The following is a 26069-nucleotide window of genomic DNA, read 5'->3' on the forward strand; positions in this document are numbered from 1 at the left end:
TGTATGGCTGTACCTGTAATACAGGTTACTCCGGTAAGTCCCTGCCGGTTAGCTCCGCCCACAGGGGGCTTGTGTATAAATATATGCGTGAGTCACTGAGATCCTATTCTATAGCTGCCACCGGAGGAATAGCATCACACAGCAATAAAGCCTTAATTGTACATGTCTCGAGTCTTTGTGTGCAATTGTTAGCACCACAATGTGTGTGTCCAGAACCAGGGCTCACAGTCTGAGGATTCAGGGTAAACCATTTCCGACAGATATAAGGAGACATTTCTTCACACAAAGAGTGGTGAGCCTGTGGAATTCATTATCACAGGAAGTAGTTGATGCTAAAATATTGGAATATATTCTATTGTAGTTCTAATCTAGAACGGCAAGGCAGGGTATCATACATATGTAACCAGTAAAAGAGTAGACAGAATGTGAATGGGTTATATTTTCTACCCAAAGAACAATAATGGGAAATATAGTTTTAATTGTTCTTTGTAAACTGCTGCTTGAATACTGTAATATATTGCATCTCACGTATGCTTAAATTCAAGTGTAACTGATAACAATATGGGGCAGCTACGAGCTATTAAACACACAGCCCAAAGGATTCAAAATAATTTCACTAAACTTCAAATTAGTGCTCTTAGGGAAAGTTTGGTGATCGCCTGCCTGCCTACCCCGCCCCCAATCACAACCCTTTCACATGTGGTACAATAATTTAAAGGTTGAAATATAACAATCATGGTATGTGGCCAGTGGCTGGGAATTTAAAAATGAATTGTTTCCCTACCATCCCATTTTCCAGCATATTTGGAGTTATAGACATAAATATATACTGCCACCCATCACCCCCAGCTACTTGGGACACAACTTCCTGGCATTGTTCCTGATCAGGCCTTTAGGAAGTGTTAAATTGTAATATCCAATATTGGATATTTACCTGTGGTGTTGTTGGGAAGCTGTGTTCTGTTGTTACAGATGCTACTGGTTGGACTGTCTGTACCATCCTTCCAGAGGACATTTGATAGTCTCTTGTCGCTGTTACCATGCTATATGCCGGTGGTCCTGATATGGATTGTCGTTGTAGTAACTGCAAGATGGTATGAATGTCAGTAGACATTTGCGTTTCCAGCCTAGAAAAACAAGACATTGTATGTTCAATTCTCATGTCCTTATATACTATATAAATATTTAGAATAAACTACGTTTTGTCAATTTTACATAAAAATTTGGATTTTAATGATAAGAGTTGAGTTGTTACTTTTCTGAAAAATATTCTGCGAAATAAAGATAAGGTTACATGTGAACATTGAGAAATACGAAACTACTTATCAGTCAAAGAATTGCCTCCTTTTTAAAAAGTTACAAATATTGTAATTTTGTTTTTGCATTATACATTTAAGGGAGAAATATGTTTGCAGAACTTTGAGTGTCACTACACAGACAGTGCATTGGGCCACTAGTGTGGTTTGCATGTGTTTCTTCAATGATATCAGTGAGGAGTGTCGTGCAGGTAATACATAGATACATGGAAGATAGGAGCAGGAGGAGGCCTTTCGGCCTGCTCCGCTATTCATCACGATCATGGCTGACCATCCAACTCAATAGCCTAATGCTGCTTTCTCTCCATAGCCTTCCATCCCATTCTCCCCAAGTGCTATATCTAGCCGCCTCTTGAATATATTCACTGTTTTAGCATCAACTACTTCCTGTGGTAATGAATTCCACAGGCTCACCACCCTTTGTGTGAAGAAATGTCTCCTTATATCTGTCAGAAATGGTTTACCCTGAATCCTCAGACTGTGAGCCCTGGTTCCGGACACACACATCATTGGTAATATCTTCCTTACATCTACTCTGTCTAGTCCCGTTAAAATTTTATAAGTCTCTGTGAGATTCCCCCTCATTCTTCCGAACTCCAGCGAGAACAATCCCAACCTAGTCACTTTCTCCTCATATGACAGTCCCGCCATTCCTGGAATCAGTCTGGTAAACCTTCGCTGCACTCCCTCAAGAGCAAGAACATCCTTTCTCAGAAAAGGAGACCAAAACTACACACAATACTCCAGGTGTGGCCTCACCAAGGCCCTGTATAATTGCAGCAACACATCCCTGCTTTTATACTCAAAACCTCTCGCAATGAAGGCTAGCATACCATTAGCCCTCTTTACCGCCTGCTGCACCTGCATGCTTACCTTCAGTGACTGGTACATAAGGATACCAAGGTCCCGCTGTACATTCCCCTCTCCCAATTTACAACCATTCAGGTAGTAATCTGCCTTCCAGTTTTTGCTTCCAAAATGAATAACCTCACACTTATCCAAATTATACTGTAATGGTCTGCTGCACTGTCTGCCAACAGGGAATTATTGTAAATCTGAGCAGTGGTGCTTGATGTGGTGGCATGCCAACAACTTTCTCCCCATAAATGCCTCTCTGGATCTCCTTGTATCAGGAATCAGCATCTACAGATAATATCCCAGGGCACTGGCCTCCAAAATGCTGCTTTGTTACATTGTTATTAGGAAGAACATTTAGGAATTTAAAACATTTTTATTATTTCAAACTACTGTACCACTGAAAAAACACTCAACTTTCCAAGTTTTTGTTAATATTTATATTTCTTTATACAAAGCGGCTTCAGAGAATATCTGCGTCAAAAGGCGCCATATCCTTCTTATCATATGGAGTCCAGTGCACACAGTACTTCTAACTGAGGTCTTCATAAGGTTTATTATAGATTCATCACTATTTTTTGCCTTTTTATTCTACATCTCTTGATATAAAATCTAGAATTCTGTTAACTTTACTTTACCAACCGTATTAACCTTTGATGCTGTGTTTAATGTTCTGTAGACTTGCTCTGCTTAATACTTACCCTATAATTACTGCTTTTGTTTTAAGCTCACAATTACAGTGAATTTCATCCGCCACTCCTTCCTCCTTTGGTCTTCTAAAGAATTAACTATACCTTCTGTATTGGTATCATCTGCAAATCTTGATGCTATTCCCTCTTGGCTCATGATTCAAATCATTGGCACACACAGTGAAGAGTTCTGGCTCCAGAAATGAACCCCACGTAACACCCCAAAATTACTCTCAAAACCTGCTATTAACCCTTGGTTCACATTTCCTCCTTTCCAATCAATTTTCAAACCAATGCTTTTTCTCATACCTCTGAACTTTATCTAGTGATCTTCCATTGATGTGAGTGAATGCAGTCCAGAACGACTGTCTTGAATCTTTCCTATCTCAGGTAGAAGCTCAGCACCAGCTAATATTGCATGGGGTTTATTTTGTTTTATGGAGAATGGACCCGTGGAGCGTGCTGGCTGGTCATGCATGCTTGAAGTGAAAATATGGCCTCATTTACTAATGGGCACCCTCATTGTAGCTCACAATTGATAACAGACCATCTCAACTGCCAGCAAACTATGGGCTTGAGGGCTGAGTGACAACAGCCCAGATTATTTTTTTTAAGGATCCAGTTGACCATTCCTGTTCCTCCAGGTTCTGCAAAAACTATTTCAGTCATTGGACCTCTACAGGCATCTTAAAAGTGACGTATACTACCCGACATACCACAGGCACATTGAAGCCAGGTAGTAGCTTCTTTCAAAATGGAGCTGTCTGCGCCGGGGATAAGATTTCTGGTCCCATTTTGAAGCTGGTAACACCCTGGTAGCACCAGGTAGAGCAAGGAAACATCAGTCCCTATTGGTCAGCTTATCAATTAATCTTGTGGGAAATTGTTACAGATTTTGTAACTCTGTACTGCAGTACTCCATGGCATTAAGTTAATTAACATGTAGAAATATTGGGCGGCATTTTCCCCAAATGGCACATAATCATAGAATCCCTGCAGTGCAGAAGGAGGCCATTCGGCCCATCAAGTCTGCACTGACCCTGCTAAAGAGCACACCACCCAGGCTCTGCCCAACCCTCCTTATCCCCGTAACCTAACCTACACATCACTGGACACGAAGGGGAAATTTAGCATGGCCATTACCTGCGCATCTTTGGACAGCGGGAGAAATCCAGAGCACCCAGAGGAAACTCACACAGACACGGGGAGAAAGTGCAAACTCCACACAAACAATCACCCAAGGCTGGAATCGAATCCTGGTCCCTGGTGCTGCGAGGCAGCAGCTCTAACTAAAGAGTGCTAGATCGGGCAAGAAAATCTGTGTGAAACTCGTTGGTTTCACAGCTGCCTTTTATTACCAGATTTAATAGCACTCTGTGCAAATTCAAAGGGATAGCAATGATTACATAGCTAGCTGGGGTGGAGGGTGTGTGTGTCTGTGTGTGTGGAGGGGGGATGGGTGTTGCTAAACAAGCCGGTAAAACCTTTATGAAAGGCGCCCCAATCTCAAATATAAAGGACCTCCACAACCCACCCCACGGTCATTCGGACTGCCTCATCCCAACATGGTCATCAGGATCTCCCGTCACAGACATTGTCTTCCCCACTGACAAGAGGAACAGCCCCCAACACTTGTTGCAGAAGTGTAACCACTCTCAGCAATCAAAGATTGTCCCCCCCACACTCAACATTGCGCAAGCTTCAGGGTGACCTGAACCCCTCCCTCCCCACTGGCACCACCCGCATCCTCTTTATAGTCTCCAGCCCCCTCCACCCCATGCCTGCATAAGCCCTCCCCCATCAATCATCAGGTCTCCCCACATAAGGAGTACCCCACCCAATGGTGCTCACTAAAGGGCCCACACCTGGCAGTGCCAACCTGGCAGTGACAACCTGGCCGTACACTGACCTCCGTGCCCCAGGTGTGGTCGTCGCGGCTGGTTTTTGTTTCTGAAAATCAGTAGGGATTCGCTCCAGCGTGGCATCATGCCGTTTGGGTGAGGGGATAAGGCATGAGTGGACGTTACGACATCAAGACCAGTAAGTAGATATTAACTTATTTAAAATTATGAAAATCTGGTTCATACCCAGGGCATGGACCTGATTAGGTAACTGACAGAGTGTGGGAAGGTCTCAAACTGTTACAGCTGTCCCATGACATAATGGGATTTGCGCTTGCGGCGAATGGGCCTGCTAAATTCCGCCCAGTGTTTTAAATCACTGTACATACAGATTAACAGAACAAATTTCAAAGAGCTTTAGTGTACTCTGAAGAACATATTGGTGAAGAAACTAGAGCACCAGCCTACATGAACTGGACACAGGGAGTGATTCTGGTACCAGAACAGGTAGGTTTGTTTTAAATTGGGTTTTGATCCTCTTTCAAGTTATGCTTCCCCAGCCAGCTCATTTGTGAATTGAACATCAATTTTTGGCAGTGGTCTCGATAGGACCTGTGGGATTTTGTGGTGTAGAGGGCAGGGAGGCATGGGGAGGGGGTGGATCAGGCGGATGCTAAGCCGTTCCTGCAAAAGGTCTTTGGAACTGCTGCAGCGCAGGAAGGAATACGTCTACTTCTCCAGGCTCCTCATTCATATAACGAACCTGAATATTGGCCCTGAGAAATTTGGTAGTGTGACAACTGCAGATTGAAACAGGCAGTCTCACTGCCAAATGGGTATGCTTTGCTCTTGTTTTCTGCCTGAAAAAGTGAGAATGTGCACCAATTTCCATCCCGTGTTCCAAATTGTTTATTCATTCTTAGAAATGAGTCAAGAATACTATTTAAGCCACGTGAACCACAATAATGCATTTAGGATAGGTTTTATATCCTTTTCCAATTTCTTAAAAAAAGTCTTGGAGCAGTCATTTATTGTCTCTGTTAGTCACACCTGTGTTTTTTTTAATTCATTCAAGACTTGTGGGGTTCACTGGCTAGACCAGCATTTGTTGCCCATCCCTAATTGCCCTTGAGAAGGTGGCGGTGAGCTGCCTTCTTAAAGCGCTTCAGTACGTGTGATGCAGGTATACCCAAAATTGTGTTATGAAGGAAGAACAGAATCTTGACCCAGCGACAGTGAAGGAATGGTGATATTCCTCTAAATAAGGATTGTGTGTGGCTTGGAGGGGAACTTGCATGTAACGGTGTTCCCATGCACCTGCCGCCCTTGTTTTTCTAGGTGTTTGAGGTCACAGGTTTGGAAGGTGTTGCCAATGAAGCCTTGGTGCATTGTTGCAGTACATTTTATAGATGGTACAGACTGCTGTCACTGTGCTTTGGTGGTGGAGGGAGTGAATGTTTCAGGTGGTGGATGGGATGCCAATCAAAGTGGGCTGCTTTATCCTGAATGGTGTTGAGCTTCTTTTTAAAGAAAGTTAGAGTACCCAATTCATTTTTCCAATTAAGGGGCAATTTAGCGTGGCCAATCCACCAACCCTGCACATCTTTGGGTTGTGGGGACGAAACCCATGCAAGCACGGGGAGAATGTGCAAACACCACACGGACAGTGACCCGGAGCTGGGATCGAACCTGGGACCTTGGTGCCGTGAGACAACAATGCTAACCACTGTGCGACTGTGCTGTCCTCGGTGTTGAGCTTCTTGAGTGTTGTTGGAGCTGCACTCATCCAGTCAAGTGAAAAGTATTCCATCACACTCCTCATTTGTGCCTTGTTGATGGTGGACAGACTTTGGGAAGCCAGGAGGTTGGTTACTTGCCACAGGATTCCCAGCCTCTGACCTTCCCTTTTAGTAACAATCCAGATTCATAATGATGCAGCAATACATTTCATCAGGGATTCACATTTCATGTGTATCGGGGTACAGAGTACGGATCCCCACATTGTCAAACAGAGCAGCTTCCTTAATGCACTAATGTTAATATATGACCACAGTGAACTTTGATCCCTAATTTTGAAACATCAATGTCAAACACTTCACACTTGACCAAATCAAATCAACACTGATATGACCTACAAATCTGCCTCCAAAAGTGGAAGCCACTTATAGGAATTGATCTTGTTGGTGATGATTTTCCCAACATGTCCTCTTTCCATTGCTCTTGGCAGAGGATGGTCCCTATTTTTAACTCTGTGCAAGGAATAGGTTTTGAATGGGAAAAATCGAGATGGACGATTTGTTTACCTGCTGAGGTGTTCCTGAAGTAAATCTAGTCTGTGCTCAACCTCTCCATATGTTATATCACTTCCTGACTCTGAGACACCACGAGCTGCATGAGAAGATGCTGACTGCGTAGACATATCGGGGTATTCTGCTGGCTTTCCACCTTCCCAATCTTTCAGTCTCTCGTTGGCATCTGACAAAATCCAGCAAGCAATTAGCCAAAAATTATTTTAAAATCATTTTCATTTACTTTTAGTGTTCCTCTTGAGATAGTAAACATAACAAAGTAAAAGTTGAACATATTGCAGAGATATAGAAACATACATAGAAAATAGGAGCAGGAGGAAGACATTCGGCCCTTCGAGCTTGCTCCGCCATTCATTATGATCATGGCTGACCATCAAGTCATGGTCAGGCAACTGGTATGGCAACTGTTCAGTCCAAGATCGCAAGAAACTGCAGACTGTGGTGAATTCAGCCCAATGCATCACACAAGCTTGATTCTGTACGCACCTCCCATTGCATCAGGAAGGCAGACAGCATTATCAGAAACCCCTCCCACCCAGGCATTGCCTTCTTTCAGACCCTTCCATCAGGCAGAAGGTACAGAAGTTTGAAGACTCGCACATTCAGGCATAGGAACAGCTTCTTCCCTATAGCTACAAGACTCGTCAACAACTCCCCCTCGGACTGATCTGTTCCCTGTAAGAACACTATTCATGACGCCCTATGCTGCTCTTGCTCATGTATTTGCTTTGTTTGGCCCCTTGTTCCGCACTGTAACCAATCACTGTCGATATACATTTGTCAATGTTCTTTGTTGATTATTCTTTTGTCTACTATGTACGTACTGTGTACGTTCCCTCGGCCGCAGAAAAATACTTTTCACTGTACTGTACTTCGTGACAATAAATCAAATCAAATCAAATTAAGTTCAATACCCTGATACCGCCTTCCCCCCATGTCCCTTGATTCCTTAAGCCCCAAGAGCTTTCTCTAATTCTTTCTTGAAACTACCCAACATTTTGGCCTCAACTATTTTCTGTGGTCGTGAATTCCACAGATTCATCATTCTCTGGGTGAAGAAATTTCTCCTCACCTCAGTCCTAAAAGGTTTACCCCTTTATCCTCTAACTATAACCCCTAGTTCTGGGCCCCCCACCATTGGGAACATTCTTTCTGAATCTACCATGTCTAATCATGTTAGAATTTTATAAGTTTCTATGAGATACCCTCTCACTCATCCAAACTCCAATGAATATAATCCTAACCGACTTAGTCTCTCCTCAGATGACAGTCCCACCATCCCTGGAATCAGCCTGGTAAATCTTTGCTGCACTCCCTCCATAGCAAGAACATTGAAACTTAGAAGAAAGGAGCAGGAGGAGGCCATTTGGCCCTTCGAGCCTGCTCCGCCATTCATCACAATCATGGCTGATCATCCAACTCAATAGACTAATCCTGCATTCTCCCCATAACCCTTGATCCCATTCACCTCAAGTCCCATATCTAGCTGCCTCTTGAATGTATTCAAAGTCTGAGCCTCCACTACTTCCTGTGGTAATGAATTCCACAGGCTCACCACTCTTTGGGTGAAGAAATATCTCCTCATCTCTGTCCTAAATAGTCTACTCCGAATCCTCAGACTGTGACCCCTAGTTCTGGACCCCCCACCATTGGGAACATCCTCCATGCATCCACTCTAACTAGTCCTAATAGAATTTTATAAGTCTCTATGTAATCCCCTCTCAATCGTCTGAACTCTAGTTAAAAACAATCCTAACCGAGTCAATCTCTCCTCATACGTCAGTCCTGCCATCCCTGGAATCAGCCTGGTAAACATTGGCTGCACTCCCTCGAGCAAGAACATCCTTCCTCAGAAAAGGAGACCAAAGCTGCACACAATATTCTAGGTGTGGCCTCACTAAGGCCCTGTATAATTGTAACAACACTTTCCTGCTTCTGTACTCGAAACCTCTCGCAATTAAAGCGAACATACCATTTGCCTTCTTTACCACCTGCTGCACCTGCAAGCTTACCTTCAGCGAATGGTGCACACGGCCACCCAGGTCCCGCTGCACACTCCCCTCTCCCAATTTACAGCCATTCAGGTAGTAATCTGTCTTCTTGTTTTTGCTTCCAAAGTGAATAACCTCACATTTATCCAAATTATATTGCATCTGCCATTGATTTGCCCACTCACCCAACCTGTCCAGATCTCTGCACCCTCGTCACAGTTCACCCTCCCACCCAACTTGGTATCATCTGCAAACTTTGAGATGTTACATTTTGTTCCCTCGTCCAAATTATTAATATATATTGTGAGTAGCTGGAGTCCCACCACCGATCCCTGTGGCATCCCACTAGTTCCTGTCTGCCAATTTGAAAAGGACGTACTCTCCCTACTCCTACTAATTCTTACTCTTATTTCCTTTCACCCAACCAGTTTTCTATCCACCTCAATACATTTCCCCCAATCCCATGCACTTTAATCTTGCACGATAATCTCTTACGCGCCACTTTGTCAAACGCTTTCTGAAAGTTCAAATATACCACATCGACTGGCTCCCCCTTGCCAACTAATCAACATTCTTCCTCAGATAAGGACACCAGAACTACACACAATACTCCAGGTGTGGCATCACCAATTCCCTATACAATTGCAGTAAAACATCCCTATTCCTATACTTAAATCCTCTCGCTATGAAGGTCAACATACCATTTGCCTCCTTTACTGCCTGCTGTACCTGTGCGCTTACTTTCAGCGACAGATATACAAGGACACTCAGATCTGGCTGAGTATCCACCTCTCTCAATTTACACCCATTCAGATAATAATCTGCTTTCCTATTTTTGCTGCTGAAGCGGATAACCTCATATTTATCCATATTATAATGCATCATCCCAGTCAATCAGCCTGTCCAAATCCCGCTGAAGCATCTCTGAATCCTCCTCACAGCTCACCATCCCACCCAACTTTGTATTATCTGCAAATTTGGAGATACATTTAATTCCCTCGTCCAAATCATTAATGTATAATGTGAACAGTTATGGTCCTAGCACAGATCCCTGTGATACCCCACAAGTCACTGCCTGCCAATCGGAAAAAGACCCATTTATTCCAATATTTATTAACTACTGATAATAATTTTATTAAAATATCTACAACTGGTTTTCATCGATACAAAATCAGAGATATTAAAGTCATAGTCACAACATGATTTATTGAGAGATGGAGGATTATCCAAACATAAATATTTTCAGGAAACTCGAGCAGGAAATGAAATATTTCTTAACTGAAGCTGCTTACACATGTTTAAATGATGGGATGTTAATTATTAGATCAAAAGTTAGTTTAGTTTGTTTCTTGGCTGATTGAAATGCCTCACTAATTTGTAGTGTAAGGGTATCTAGCATAGCAAGAGTTAATGTGGGACTGGGAACAGTACCACCCACAGAGTAATGTAACAGGTCACATGACCAGATTCTCCAGACAGTTGTGGACTGAACCTGTGCAGAAGTCAGCACGGAATTAGCTCCTAGTTTTGATTATACCCTGTATATACGTGCATAGTTATATCTTATGAATGAACTTTATGTTTAACCATACAATGCTCAGAACCTCTTAATGACACATAGAACATAGAACAGTACAGCACAGAACAGGCCCTTCGGCCCTCGATGTTGTGCCGAGCAATGATCACCCGACTCAAACCCACGTATCCACCCCATACCCCAACCCCCTCCTCCCCCTCCTTACTTTTTTAGGACACTACGGGCAATTTAGCATGGCCAATCCACCTAACCCGCACATCTTTGGACTGTGGGAGGAAACCGGAGCACCCGGAGGAAACCCACGCACACACGGGGAGGACGTGCAGACTCCGCACAGACAGTGACCCAGCCGGGAATCGAACCTGGGACCCTGGAGCTGTGAAGCATTTATGCTAACCACCATGCTACCATGCTGCCCCTACTGACACCTACTGAATAAGCAACCTATTACTTGGTAGCTCTTGGAGAAACCCAGAACCTCAGATAAGCTGGAGCAGAAATTCAAAAGCTGAAAAGTTAAAGGATCGGCATTCTGACCTGACTGAAAGCATCTGAAGTGAAGACACAGAGCCAGATCACCTGAGAGAAGCTCCATTGCAGCATTGGAAGCAGAGGGCAGATGAAAAAATTTCCACTCTGGAGCCGAGGGTTCCACAACATCTCGTTGAGGTCCAGTTTGAATACCCACAGAGTTCAGAGTCAAAGGACCTAGCAGAGGTGAGCTGAACAATGAAGTTCTTGGCCAAAACTAGTTAAAAAAACGTTTTTAGTCTTTTAAAAGTCAGGGCAGCCCATTTCTGAAAGTGCCACACAGACAGACCAGGTTCTGTGTCGGTGCATTGCCATGTGGTGGCTGAACTTGTTGCAAACAGCAAGAAACAATCGCTGTTAAAAAAAACCATGCCAAAGCCAGGAAGCAATGTTCAAGCATCTGAAAATCAATAGTGCAGGGAAGGCCCAGAATAGCCCATTAAGTGAATTGCTGCAGAAAGGGAAAGACAAAGAGGCCAGGATCAACATCACAGCGGGAGCCCACCTAAACCCAATTAGTCAGGGAAGTCTCTTCAAATAAACGCTTCCTGCAGGGCCATCTTTGAAACCTGCACAGAATTTAAGGCTGCACCCACACAAATTTTTAATAGTAATGTAAATACGTTGGGAAAAGATTTGATGGAGGGGAATGTAGTATAAGGGTGTAGCAAGGGTTAATGTGAGTTTGGGAACCATAATGCCCATAATATAATCCAAAAGGTCACATGACCAGAGTCTAGAGAAAGTTGTGGTTGGGGCAGAGACCTGTGCAGAAGGCAGAATGGAATTAGCTCCTAGCTTGGACTATACCCTGTATGCCTGTACACAGTTATGTGCCATCAAAAGCACTTGGGGTAGAGGTTAGCAGGCCCGTTAGTCGCAGATGCAAACCTCATAATGGCTGCTAAATATCCCAAGAGGCCAAAAACGAGATTTGTGCTGGTGAGATTTCAGAACGCGATCTTCCCAGGCCCTCTCCGATGACGCAAACCAGTTTTACGCCCAGGGAAGAGAACTTGATTTGCATCAATTTGAATCCATTATATAACCTCGCATCTTCAGACCTCATTGAATCGTCCCACCGATCAGGTGTGACGTCATGCAGGCACAAATTACTACTGCTTTTTAAAAATGGGAACAGTGCACCAAGGGGGAGGAAGGAGGTGAAAATCACTGTCCCCAAGTAGCACAAGGGAGTCTAAGAGGGCAGAGCCCACTGTCCAGCTCCAGAGCGGGGGACTGGGCCACATGGCTGTCGGGGATGGTGTTCGGGGTTACTGGGTTAGGGATTGTGGGCTTGTGTTGGTGGTCCTGATGACACCTGCTGTCTGTGTTGTTTAAAACGTTTTTAAAAGCCCCTGTGAGTCTGCTGCCTGTGGCAAGGGGATGGGCTCGCTGCGAGTGTGGGCCACATGGAGTGGGGGCGTAGGTTTTAATGAGAGTGAAGGAGGCGTGCCTAATTGGTCAGGATGGTTGTGACCCCAAAAGAGAAGCCAATGTGGTTTCCAGCCTTTTGGGAGGCGGGGGAGGGGGAAGCAAAAACATATGGAATGGTAGGAGTCTTAAGTAAAAAGGCCTGACAGTAACGAGATCTCAGAATTTTGCAGCCTGAGCTAGGAGGGTGCCTATTACCTTTGCCTATCCCTGAAGCAGAAAGCAATTGTGCCATCTAACATTCCTGAGACTCATGCTCCTCACACTAATTGGCCCTAAGAGTTAACCTGAAACAATATCAGCTGCTCACAGTCACAAAGTCAAGGAAGGAATGGACTGAAAACTCTGCCTCTTACCATGGGCCCAACCTTCCAACCGTTTCCCTTTGCGTGTACATACTTGCTGATCACCCATTTGCCTGCCCTTCCTTGCCCTCCCCTCTGGGTGATCATGTCATGATATGGATTGAGATCTCACAAGAGGTGTGGGAACAGAGTGTGCGAATTTAAGCAGCTCTGAGGGAAGATGGTACAGCAGAAAAAGGAAGAACACTGGGAGGGGACTTGGGAGGGTGAGGATGAGGCAAGGGCTGAAGGCAGGCCTCAGATAACAACTACCCATGAGTTTGACAATTTTTCGCACTTCTGTAACTTGGTCCATTTTACTGCATCCATTTTCGAAACAAAATGTAGTAGTGCAGGATGGCACCTGGTGACAGGCGCCAGAGCAGTAAATATCCTTGTGCTGGCCCTGGTGGTTTTCACCCCATTATGGGTGAATTCCTATCTCCAAGAGCTGCCATCCAATCAGGTTCTTCAGTCTCACATGGAGTTCTACACGTGGAGTGCTGACCACTACTGAAACTCAAACCAGTTCCCGACGAGGAACAGAAATGGAGGCCAGGTAACTGGGTAACTGAGCTAGCATCACTGGGGCTAGTCAGGCAGGTCCCAGCGAAATACTGGGGGTTTAGGGACAAGCAGCAACCCTTTTTTGTGCACAGGAAGGGGGGTTACAAAACCATAAGGCATAGGAGCAGAATTAGGCCACTCAGCCCATCGAGTCCACTCCGCTATTTAATCATGGCTGATATTTTCTCATCCCCATTCTCCTGCCTCCTCCCCATAACCCCTGATCCCCTTATTAATCAAGAACTTATCTATCTCTGTCTTAAAGACCTTCAGTGATTTGGCCTCCACAGCCTTCTGCGTCAAAGTGTTCCACAGATTCATCACCCTCTGGCTGAAAACATTCCTCCTCATCTCTGTTTTAAAGGATCGTCCCTTTAGTCTGAGATGGTGTCCTCTGGTTCTAGTTTTCCTACAAGTGGAAACAACCTCTCCACGCCCTCTCTATCCAGGCCTTGCAGTATCCTGTAAATTTCAATAAGATTCCCCCTCATCCTTCTAAACCCCAACGAGGACAGACCCAGAGTCCTCAAATGTTCCTCACACGACAAGTTCTTCATTCCAGGGATCATTCTTGTGAACCTTCTCTGGACCCTTTCCAACGCCAACACATCCTTCCTTAGATACGGGGCCCAGAACTGCTCGCAATACTTCAAATGGGGTCTGACCAGAGCCTTACACAGCCTCAGAAGTACATCCCTGGTCTTGTATTCTAGCCCTCTTGACATGAATGCTAACATTGCATTTGCCTCCCTAACTGCCGACTGAACCTGCACATTAACCTTAAGAGAATCATGAACAAGGGGCGGGATTCTCCGACCCCCCGCCGGGTCGAAGAATCGCTGAGGGGTGGCATGAATCCTGCCCTGCCGCTGGCAAATTCTCGGGCGCTGGGGTTTTGCCGGGGCGGGAATCGTGCCATGCCGGTCGGGGGCCATTGGCAGCGCCCCCCAGGCAATTCTCTGGCCCGTGATGGGCCGAGTGGCCGCCCAGGCTCCATGGGTGGCTTGCAGAGTGCTCTGGGGGAGGGGGGGGGGCACGGGTGGGTCTGGCCTCGGGGTGTGCTCCCACGATGGCCTGGCCCACAATCCGTGCCCACCGATCTGCGGGAGGGCCTGTGCCATGGGGGCACTCTTTCCCTCTGCAATGGCCGCTGTCAACCTCTGCCATGACCGGTGTGGAGATGAACCCCCCTGCGCATGCGCTGGGATGACGCCAGCACATGCTGGCGCTCCAGCGCATGCGCCAACTCACGCCGGCGGAGGCCCTTTGGCGCCAGTTGGCGTGGCGCCAAGCCCTTCCGCGCCAGCTGGCGTAACGCCAAACACTCCGGTGCCGGCCTAGCCCCTGAAGGTGCGGAGGATTCCGCAAATTCGGGGCGGCCCGATGCCGGAGTGGTTCACGCCACTCCTAGGTGCCGGAGTGGCCCGCCCCACCGGTTCGCGGAGAATCCCGCCCAAGGACTCCCAAGCCCTTTGTGCTTCTGATTTCATAAACATTTTCCCATTGAGAAAATAGTCTGTGCCTAAATTCCTCCTGCCAAAGTGCATAACCTCACTCTTTTCCACATTGTATTTCATTTGCCACTTCATTGCCCACTCTCCTAGCTTGTCCAAATCCTTCTGCAGCCCCCTGGCTTCCTCAATACTACCTGTCCCCCTACAGATCTTTGTATCATCTGCAAAATTAGCAACAGTGCCTTCAGTTCCTTCTTCCACATCATTAATGTATATTGTAAAAAGTTGTGATCCCGGCACAGCCCCCTGAGGCACACCACTAGTCACCGGCTGCCATCCTGAAAAAGACCCCTTTATCCCCACGCTCTGCCTTCTGCCAGTCAGCCAATCCTCTATCCATGCCAGGATCTTACCCTTAACACCATGGGCTCTTAACTTATTTAACAGTCTCCTATGCGGCACCTTATCAAAGGCCTACTGGAAATCTAAATAAATAATGTCCACTGGTTCCCTTTGTTTAATTTCCTTGTTACCTCCTCAAAGAACAGGGGCGGGATTCTCCCCTACCTGGCGGGGCGGGGGGTTCCGGCGTAGCTGAGTGGCGCCAACCACTCCGGCGTCGGGCCTCCCCAAAGGTGCGGAATTCTCCGCACCTTTGGGGGCCAAGCCCTCACATTGAGGGGCTAGGCCCGCGCCGGAGCGGTTGGCACCACGCCGACTGGCGGCTAAACCGGCACCAGCGGCCTTTGACGCCCGACGCCCAGCAGCGGGACTGGCCGAAAGGCCTTCGCCGGTTCGCGCATGCGCCAGTGGTGACGTCAGCGGCAGCTGCTGCTGACATCACCACCGACGCATGTGCGCTGGGGGATTCTCATCTGCGTCCGCCATGGTGGAGGCCGTGGCGGCGGCGGAAGGGAAAGAGTGCCCCCATGGCACTGGCCCGCCCGCCGATCGGTGGGCCCCGATCGTGGGCCTGGCCATTGTGGGGGCACCCCCCGGGGTCCGATCGCCCCGCGGCCCCCCACCCCCAGGACCCCGGGGGCCCGCTCGCGCCACCGATCCCGTCGCCACCAGAGGTGGTTCAAACCTCGGCGGCGGGAGAGGCCTCCCAGCGGCGGGACTTCGGCCCATTGCGGGCTGGAGAATCGCCGCAGGGGGCTAGCCACTCTATGCGGCGCGTTTCCCGCCCCCGCCAATTCCTGGGTGGCAGAGAATTTCTGCCACGGCGGGGGCGGGATTTTCGGCGGCCCCGGGCGATTCTCCGACCCTGCTGGGGGTCGGAGAATTTCGCCCCAGATTTGTCAGACATGACCTCCGTTTGAGAAAGCCGCACTGACTCAGTCCTATTTCACCATGCACTTTCAAGTACTTTGCGATTTCATCTTTAATAACAGACTCTAAAATCTTACCAATGACCGAAGTCAGGCTAACCGGCCTATAATTTTCTGTCTTCTACCTCCCTCGCTTTTTAAACAGTGGTTTACATTAGCCACTTTCCAGTCCTCTGGGACCCTTCTTGTCTCAAGTGACTCCTGAAAGATCACCACCAATACCTCCACAATTTCCTCAGCTATTTCTTTTAGGACCTGAGGTGTAGACCATCCGGTCCAGGTGCCGTATCCTCCTTCAGACCTTTCAGTTTCCCCAGATCCTTCTCCTTAGTGATGGCCACTGCACTCACCAGTTGCCCCTTGGAGCTCTGGTATCCCAATGGTGTCTTCCACCGTGAAGACTGATGCAAAGTAACTATTCAGTTCGTATGCCATTTCTTTGTTTCCTATTATTACTTCTCCAGCCACATTTTCCAGTGGTCCAATGTCTATTTTTGCCTCTCTTACCTTTTATATACTGAAAAAACTCTTCCTAGCTTCTTTTATATTACTAGCTAGCTTGCACTCATATTTCATCTTCTCTCCCCTTTTTTAGTTGTCCTCTGCTCACTTTTAAATGATTCCCAATCCTCTGGCTTCCCACTAATCCTTGCCACTTTGTATGCTTTTTCTTTTGCTTTTATGCTGTCCTTGACTTCCCTCATCAACCATGGATGCTTTGTCCTGCCCTTTGTTTCCTCCTCCTTGGGATGAATTTCTGCTGTGACTCCCAAAAACTCCTGCCATTGCTGTTTCTGCTGGGTTGAACAGGAGGACCTTCCAACCAAGCCTGCAGCCTCGCGACCAGGCTTTAGCTGACAAGCCGCACGATGCATGGGCACCCCCACTGCTGGTAAAACATCAGTGACCATGGAAGGAAGATTTAAAGTTGCCGCTATTTGGCCACATAAGGGCCCAAGGGTATGCGGACTGGATGGCACCTACTCTGACATGGGTAAAATCCCAGCAGAGGAGGACACGTAATATGTCTAGTGCCCTGGGACATGCCACACAGTTGTATGCACCGTCCCCTCCCCTTCTTCCTTCCAAATGGGGTGTTACATTCCAACCAAAAAAAAAGCAACTTTTCTCACCCAGCTATTCACATGACGACTAATATGACTGGGCCGCATGGTAGCACAAGTGGATAGCACTGTGGCTTCACAGCGCCAGGGTCCCAGGTTCGATTCCCGGCTTGGGTCACTGTCTGTGCGGAGTCTGCATGTTCTCCCCGTGTCTGCGTGGGTTTCTTCCTGGTGCTCCGGTTTCCTCCCAAAGACGTGCAGATTAGTTGGATTGGACATGATAAATTGCCCTTAGTGACCAAACAGGTTAGGAGGGGTTATTGGGTTGCGGGGATAGGGTGGAAGTGACGACCTAAGTGGGCCGGTGCAGACTCGATGGGCCGAATGGCCTCCTTCTGCACTGTATGTTCTATGTTCTATGATATACTTCCAGAATTTTCTGTTTTATCTGTAGCTATATTACTTAGATCATATTCCAAAAATAAGTATTTTAGGGCATCATGATTGAGACAGGCTTGGATGGCCGAAGGGCCTGTCCTGTGCTATATTTCTCTTTGTTCTTTATTCTCAAATACTTAGAAGTATTTTGCTTTGTTTTTCTTTCCTGTGCTAATTTCTCAGTCTTTTCATGTTCTCTTTCCTCTCATTGTTAGACTTGTGTCACTCTGTGCGCCTCAGTCACCTTAATTAACCACATTTTGCTGTCACTGCACTCCATGGACTGGATTCTCCACTGTAGGGATTCTCCATTGCGCTGGCAGCCCAGGGATTTCCCGACAGCATGGGTCTGCCCACAATGGGAAACCCCATCGGCCGGCTGGCAAGTTGGAGAATCTTGAGGGGGGGGGGGGCGCCGCACCAGAAATCTAATGGGGTGGGACGGAAAATCCCACCCCATATTTTTGGACTGAGGAAAGCAAACACTTGCTGCACAAAGTGGGCAGCATGGTAGCACAGTGGTTAGCACAGTTGCTTGACAGCCCCAGGGTCCCTGGTTTGATTCCCGGCTTGGGACACTGTCTGCACGTTCTCCCCATGTCTGTGTGGGTTTCCTCTGGGTGCTCCGGTTTCCTCCCACAGTCCAAAGATGTGCAGGTTAAGTAAATTGCCCTTAGTGTCCAAAAAGGTTGGGTGGGGTTACGGGGATAATGGGGATAGGGTGGAGGCGTGGGGCCTCTTTCCAGGGGCTGCTGCTGACTCGATCGGCCGAATGGCCTCCTTCTGCACTGTAGATTCTATAAGTCCATTGTAATGTAACACTGAAGTGCAAGACAAGAAAACCCAATGGTTTTCCACTTGATGTGATTCCCAAAACGTGATCCTGTTATTATGGGGATAAACAAAGCAATAGCCAGAGAAAAAAATTCAGTGAATGAGTTCACCTCAGCTGTTTCTCACTTATTGCTGGGCAGCAACAATAGAAACCTACGGGTAGATCTTCACGATTATAAAATAATGTTTGACCTAGGGAGACACAAGGATAATTTTGTCCAGAGCATACAGACTGCCTGCTCCTTGGACCAATAGAGATTCAATTGGCACGATTCTTCAGCCATGCCCGCCCGACGACCGGAAATTCCTGACCGATGTCAATGGATCTTTACATAGTCCGCATCCCGAAGAATCCAGCTGAATGTTTCCACAGTGAAGAATTCGAACAGACAGCAAACCAGGAAATAAGATATCCTTCACTCCTTAATAAATTTGACAGAAAACCAAATAAAGATTGGACCATACCCTGTAGAAGCAGATATAGCATAAATATGCTCTTTAAGTTATATTAAAAAGCTATGAAATTTTAATTATGATGGGCAATTCTTACAAAATTAGCTTTTCAGGGCCAAAGATGTTGTTCAACAGTTGTGATAATACACAGCTCATTAACAAGATGTAACTTTTTCAGGGACTTTAAGCAGTGATATTTCACCTTAATATGTTATAATAATAATGGTATTCTTGCCAATTCAATGACTTTTAAAGATTGGCATCTGCAAGGATTTCATTAAGGCAGCCTTTTGGAGGAGCAGGGATTCACTGACAGTGATGTCAGGATTTCTGTGCTTAACTGCATATGTATGTGAAGTCAATGCAGTCTGGACGTGAGATCCTCCTGTATGTACCCTTGTGGATATCATACTGAACTGAAGAGACATTGCTGCATGAGCATTTGCTTATCATTTTGTTCAGTTTGGAGCTTTGGAATAGGAATAGGCCATTTGGCTCCTTCAGCCTGTTCTACCATTCCGTGTGATCCTGGCTGATCTATGATCTTACTCCCACCATTGCACAATATCCCTTAATACTTTTGGATAACAAAGCTTTGGTTGCCTGTTTGTCCGTTTAGCTGGCCAGATGAATTGCGTAAACACTTTTCAGTCTCAATGCTATGCAAGTGAAGTGGGATCTGCCATACTTTATTTAATAACCAAAAGTCTTCACTGACATCAGCTTTGCTGAATTTTGTTCTGAAACTTTACCGGATATCTTGGTTCTTCTTTCAGCTTTTCTGCTTTGCATTTCAGACCCATGTGCAAACACCAGTCTGCAGCTCTCTTCTATCTCTGAAGGATAGTCCAATATGCCAGAACATAATGGTTTCTTCTCCTCATCAACAGAGGTAGAAAAGGATGATGATGCACCCCGCTTTGCTTCCGAATCCCTTCTTTCATAATAATGCCGCCGGTCACCTTGCGAGGTATCCTGAGATGCCTCATGGATCTCATAGTCATCTTCATTATCATCTGTAATGGCAAATATTACTGAACAAAGTGAGTGATTGCAATTAAACATGGGTTAAACACATGGACATAGGCTGGCTTTTGATTGTTAGTTTTCTTACAGGTTTCCATTAATAGACATGCTTAATTGTCGATATAAATTCCATAGTAAGGGTTGGTAAAGCATTTAGCAACCACTATCCATTACTTGAAATCTATCTAATATCAAATTCAGCTTGCTATTCACATTCCACTCTGGTTTCAATATAATCATGCAGTTCATCATGAAGAGCGGTAATAGTTTCAATTGAAAATATTGACTTGTGTTCACTATACTTTGATTAAAGGACCAACGTTAAACACAAGAGATAAATTACCTTCATTTGTTTTCCTTTTGAAGGAAAGTTTTCTTCTTCGAGGTCTGGGAATGTCCTCATCTGAGTCATCACTTGTTTCAGCTCTGAGTAGCATGTCTGCCTAGAATATGAAAGAACAGCAGTTGGTGACTTCAGACAAGAGTAATTATTGTTAAAGAGACAGAGATATTTCAACTTTTACTGAACCAGGGTTTAAAGGACATGAAAAAACATGAAGGGTAATGTTGACTATGACATTAGACGTGCAATAATTGCTCGGCTGCTAACTTAACAATTTTTATAATGTCAATATAAACGTCAATCAGGAGAAATGTCTAATGGCAGGGTGTGGCAGGAGAGGTCAGTTAATATGATACCTTTAAGAGATTCCCCTTCAAATGCTTCATGAACTGGCTAAAACTGAATCAATCTTCTTTGGTTGAGGTGTCGTCCTAGTCAAAACCATTGAGTCCATCCAACATTGTTCAGATAAATAATAATAACATCTAGTTGCATTTGAATGGAAGTATATAAGTTGTAGGAACTGGAATAGACCTTCAAACCTACGCTGCCACTTTAAGATAAAGCAGATGTTTTTGCCTAACTCCACTTCTCTGCATTATCCCCGTCTTCCATAATACTTTTACTACCCAAAAATCTATTGAACTCTGTCTTAAATATACTCAATTTATGAGCATACGTGGCTCTCTGGGGTGGCAAATTAAAAATATTCACACTTTTGAGTGAATAAATTTCTCATCATCTCTGTCCTAAATGGCTGAAGACTTATTCTGAGACTGTGATGCATTGTTCCAGGCACCATAGGGGAAATATTTTCTCAGTATCTACACTGTCAAGCCTTTAAGAATTTTACATGTTTGAATTACACCCTCTCTCTTTCTCCTAAATTCCAGTGAGTATCCTAGTCTACTCAATCTCTTCTCATAGGAAAACCCCCTTATCCTCAAGTGAACCTTCATTGTTACTCCCTCTAGTGCAAGTGCGCCCTTCCTTCAGGAAGGAGACCAGGCTGCACAGAGTGCCCCATGTGTGGCCTCACCAAGGCATTTTACAATTGTAGTAAGCTGTCTTAACTTTTATACTTCAATTGTTTGCTGTTAACTTTCTGTGATTCATGTGCAGAGATACCCAGATCCCTTTGAATCCACACATTGAATCCTTATTATTCAAAAAATATTATGTTATTTTTCTTAAAAAGTCGGTAACTTTGTAAGTTAACAAGAAGAATCATTTTATTATAATTTCCTTGGTAGGATTTCATCAGATATGTTGCCTGTAACATTTTATTTCCAACCTTTGTGACTTTATGAGAATAATATAAAAGGTTTATGTTACTTAGGTATAATGTTACAGTACACACATATATTTTCAAATACCAAGCATCTTCTTTTATGAAAATGCCTGTGATTTAATTTAGAAAAAACTGCATTAATTCCCCAGGTTATTTATTTTGATATTGTAGATAGGTTTATTCTAAAAATAAGTGGTTGCACTTTGACTTGATTATATCAAATATATCATGGCAATTTATCTGTTGATGTGTGGAAATTATTAAGGGCTATATTTTAAGTTGCCATAGTCAAATCCCTTAAAGCAGAACTGAAAGTGTTCACAGATAGGTGCTCCAATACTAAAATGCCGGCACGTGCACTCAGTAGGATCCTGGTGGGTGGTTGAATTGCTCCAATCACTTTGGGCCAGGGCATCACCCTAAGGCTATGCTCATTGAAATAATTTCAGCTGTCTTCCGGTCCAATTGATGTCGGCACCAGAGATGACCCCCCCACCACCCCAAACCCCAACTGGCTGGAGGGGAGGAACATTGTTGATGCAGGTCTCAGGGGCCTGGCTGACTTGTTTCTGGTGCAGCTGACAAAAATATTGAACGAAAAATAAACTTGCATTTATATAGCCCCTTTCACAACCTCAGAACATCCCAAAGCACTTTACAGCTGATTAAGAATTTTTGATGACAGCGGAGCACACCCTCAATACTGCACAGGAATGTCAATCTAGCTTGTAAGCACAAGTATCTGGAATGTGACTTGAACCCACAATGTTCCGACTGAAGTCAGGATGCTGCCACTGATCCACTGCTGGTGCTAAAATGTTACATTTTGCAAGTATGTAATTGAACACACACCTGATCATGCTTGGGCAGAAGTACTGCAGGCTTCTGATAATTTTTGCAAGTGGTAATGGGGAGTGGGAGCCAGCAGAATGGTTTCCCACCTGAATTTCTGTTTGACCTATTGGCAGTTACAGTGGTTGCATCTTCAAGTCTGAGCATGTTGACTAAATACTTAAAGAGAATTTGATACTGTTTAATTGTTAAGCCATTATTAACACTGTTTAAAGATTTAACTCTGTCTGATTTTAATTACTGTGACATCAACTGTTGCATTGCTTCCATTCATCTTGCAAGCAAACTCAGAGTTTTATATAACCAAGCTCTCTGGCACTGACTGAACACTAATGGGATATGGGCAGCAAGGTAGCACAAGTGGATAGCACTGTGGCTTCACAGCATCAGGGTCCCAGGTTCGATTCCCGGCTTTGGTCACTGTCTGTGCGGGGTCTGCACATTCTCCCTATGTCTGTGTGGGTTTCCTCATGATGCTCCAGTTTCCTCCCACAAGTCCTGAAAGACGTGCTGCTAGGTGAATTGGACATTGTGAATTCTCCCTCAGTGTACCCAAACAGGCACCGGAGGGTGGCGACTGGGGGCTTTTTCCAGTAACTTCATTGCAGTGTTAATGTAAGCCTACTTGTGAGAATAAAGATTATTATTATGTGTTCAAATGAGTTAAAAGCAATATATTTTTCATTCATTTACGGGACGTCGACACCGCTGGCTGAGCCAGCATTTATTACTCATTCCCAACTGCCTTAAATTTTGAAGGTATTTGAGAGTCAGCTATATTGCTGTGGATCTGGAGCCACATGTCGGCCAAACCATGCAAGGATTAGAGATTTCTTTCCCCAAACAACATTAGTGAAGCAGATGGGTTTTAATGACAATCGGCAATGAGTTTGTGGTCATTATTTGACTTTTATTGAATTCACATTTCACCATCTGCCATGGTTTTTCAAACCTGCGTCCACAGGTGCCCTAGCTCTTTGGATTTCTAATCCAGTGATAGCACCACTGTGCCACTGCCACCCCATCATAGGATGCATTCTGTGCTGATGATAGAGTAACTAAATAGAGATCAGTCAAGCTTAAAGTTATTTTGCAGGGCAATAAACACAAACAGATTGCTAGAAATAAAGACAAATCAAAAAATTTACATTTACATAGCACCTTGAATGTACCACAAAGGTCGAGCAAGCCCTCAGTTATATCAAATGCTACAAGAAAGCATAATAAGAATAAAACGAATGAGGTCACTCAGCTTCGGTCTAGAATTTGGATTTGGATAAGCCAAAAGCACACCTGACACAGATGAGCCGACAAAGCAGCAAAGTGCTCCTCTAAACTTCGAGGAGTATCCCACCGATTAATCAAGCAATATAATCATATTCACCGAGATTGGATAACTCTTCTGCCGTTGACACAGCGACAATAGGCTGAATGGCCTCCTTCTCTGTCATAGATTTTCCGTGATCCCTTTAATCCCTCCAAAGATGTGCAGGTTAGGTGGATTGGACATGCTAATTTGCCCCTCAGGATGAGGTTACAGGGCGGGGAATTGGACCCCAGGCAGGATGGTCTTTCAGAGGGTCGGTGCAGACTCGATGGGTCGAATGGCCTCTTTCTGTTCTGTAGGGATTCTGTGATTACAGCCTCAGGACATTCCAAAGCAGCTGACAATCAATTAAGTACTTTTTAAGTGTTGGCACTGTTGTCATAAAGGAAAATACAGCAGCCAATATATGTTCAAATAGCTATTAGGCATTGACCAAGTAATCTGTTTTTAGTGACAAAGGATAAATCTTGACTGAGGCACTAAGAACTCCCATTCTTGTCTTCAAATAATGCAAAGGGATCTTTTACATTCACCTGAGAGGACACTGTTGATATCAGGCTTATTTTTTTTCCAGGCACTAATGTAATTATGGATAGAAATTAGACTTCAACTAACGCAGTTTAACATTATGCCAAGAAACTTCCTAAGCCATTCTCCTAATTAAATACATGACCTGTTCCTTTCTGTAGTGACAGATCTGTAGTGTAGCGTTACGCGGCCAACTATTCTTTCCTTCTGTTACAACTTTGGAAGGACAGACTCTGTACCGTTGCACACCTCAAGGGGATGCAGTGAAAGCATTCATGCTCAACATCACTCTTTATTGAAGACAATGTAATCAATAACAAATTGTCGGGCCAATTAGAAGAATGAAAATGCATCTCATAATAATATGCAATATGCAGCAAATGTTTTGTAATGTTGTAAACTGATATTAAATATGGATAATTTTCAACTGGTATAAGCGTATGAGAATAAAGTAAATAAGAACATTATTAACTTTATAAATTTTCTCGACTCAAGCATCACAATAGCTAATGGAAATGTCAAACTGTGTAGATATAATGCTACAAACTGTCTGATATAGCACAGTGACATGCTTGTACATGGTTCATTACAAAATGCCGGCACATTGCTATTTGAGCTGTTTCTGTTAACTACATATAATATGCTGTAAAGAAACCACAGTGAATAAGTCGTTACCTTTGAACCTTCATCTCGCAGATTAAAGGTGAGTTCGAGGTTTGTTAAGAAGTAGTCAGAAAATTCTGGATACATATCCAAGACTTCTAAAAGGTCTTCCCTCTGGATCTTGTGCAAATCGCAGTAAGTCAATGCTCGTACATCAGCATTAGATTTCCCAGGTCTTGCATAAAGATGGATCATTTCACCAAAGATGTCATTTTTCCCTAGACAGAAACAGATGTTCCTTTAAAAATCAAAGTTCCTCGGATATAAATCTTTATGTCACTATTTTCCCCTGATGCTGGATTCAGAAAATTCCCCAAACTTCTTTTGATTCTTTTATGCCTTGAGAAATAGATTTGAATAAATGATTGAAACATGGAACTCGACGTTTACGACCTGGGGTCTGCGCTGATGCCTTACTGATGATGTACGATATCATTCTGACCTTCTCAGTGGAACAAGTCACAGAGGTGCTGCTCATGTATGAAGCTGCCACTGAAACTTCAAACCAACTGTTCTCTAACTGAAAACATATGTAGAATGCTTGTGTTGAATAATAAGCTTCTGCACAGCATCTCAAGTGTTTTATTCTTTTCTCTAGGGCTTTTTACAGGTCAGTTTTAAAATCAATGACATACACACCCCATTTATTTTGCCCTAATTAATTTTCTTTTTCTAGATAATTAGATTGTATTTCTTGATGATTATATGCTAAGTTTTATTGAATTCTGGTTGGGTAATCCTCAATTTCTGAAAGAGAAATTCAACCGGACAAGTAGAAAGCTGCATAAGAACGACTGCAGTTTTCAAACAGATTGTTTTAATTTGCAGGCAGTACTTTTTTGAACTTTGTTAGGATTGTTATAAATGGACTTCAATTCAAAGCAGAAGTGGTCATCATTCTGCCCTGTTCAAATGAAGTCTGAATTCTGTAAATGATTCACAGCAAAAGCAAGTAAACTGCTTTTTAAGATACCTATTATTATAGGTCAATCATTGCAGTTGCACAGGACTCTGTATATTAGGAACTTTACACAGTTCTACCCTTACAAAC

At 44.5% G+C, this 26069-nt stretch overlaps 1 protein-coding gene across 4 annotated transcripts in view; it reads right to left on the reverse strand.

The window, feature by feature from the left end:
• Nucleotides 1–26069, reverse strand: part of LOC119961986 (potassium voltage-gated channel subfamily H member 7-like) — a 565928-nt gene that overhangs the window by 8659 nt on the left and 531200 nt on the right. For all 4 annotated transcript variants that reach the window (XM_038789678.1, XM_038789677.1, XM_038789679.1 and 1 more), the window contains 5 exons: nucleotides 25031–25236; nucleotides 20358–20457; nucleotides 19741–20004; nucleotides 7005–7176; nucleotides 935–1127 (listed from right to left, as the gene is read on the reverse strand). In XM_038789678.1, the coding sequence (XP_038645606.1) occupies nucleotides 935–1127; nucleotides 7005–7176; nucleotides 19741–20004; nucleotides 20358–20457; nucleotides 25031–25236 (935 nt within the window). The remainder of the gene's footprint in view (nucleotides 1–934; nucleotides 1128–7004; nucleotides 7177–19740; nucleotides 20005–20357; nucleotides 20458–25030; nucleotides 25237–26069) is intronic.

Source organism: Scyliorhinus canicula, chromosome 2 (genome assembly GCF_902713615.1).
Source record: "Scyliorhinus canicula chromosome 2, sScyCan1.1, whole genome shotgun sequence".
Classification (NCBI taxonomy): Eukaryota; Metazoa; Chordata; class Chondrichthyes; order Carcharhiniformes; family Scyliorhinidae; genus Scyliorhinus; species Scyliorhinus canicula.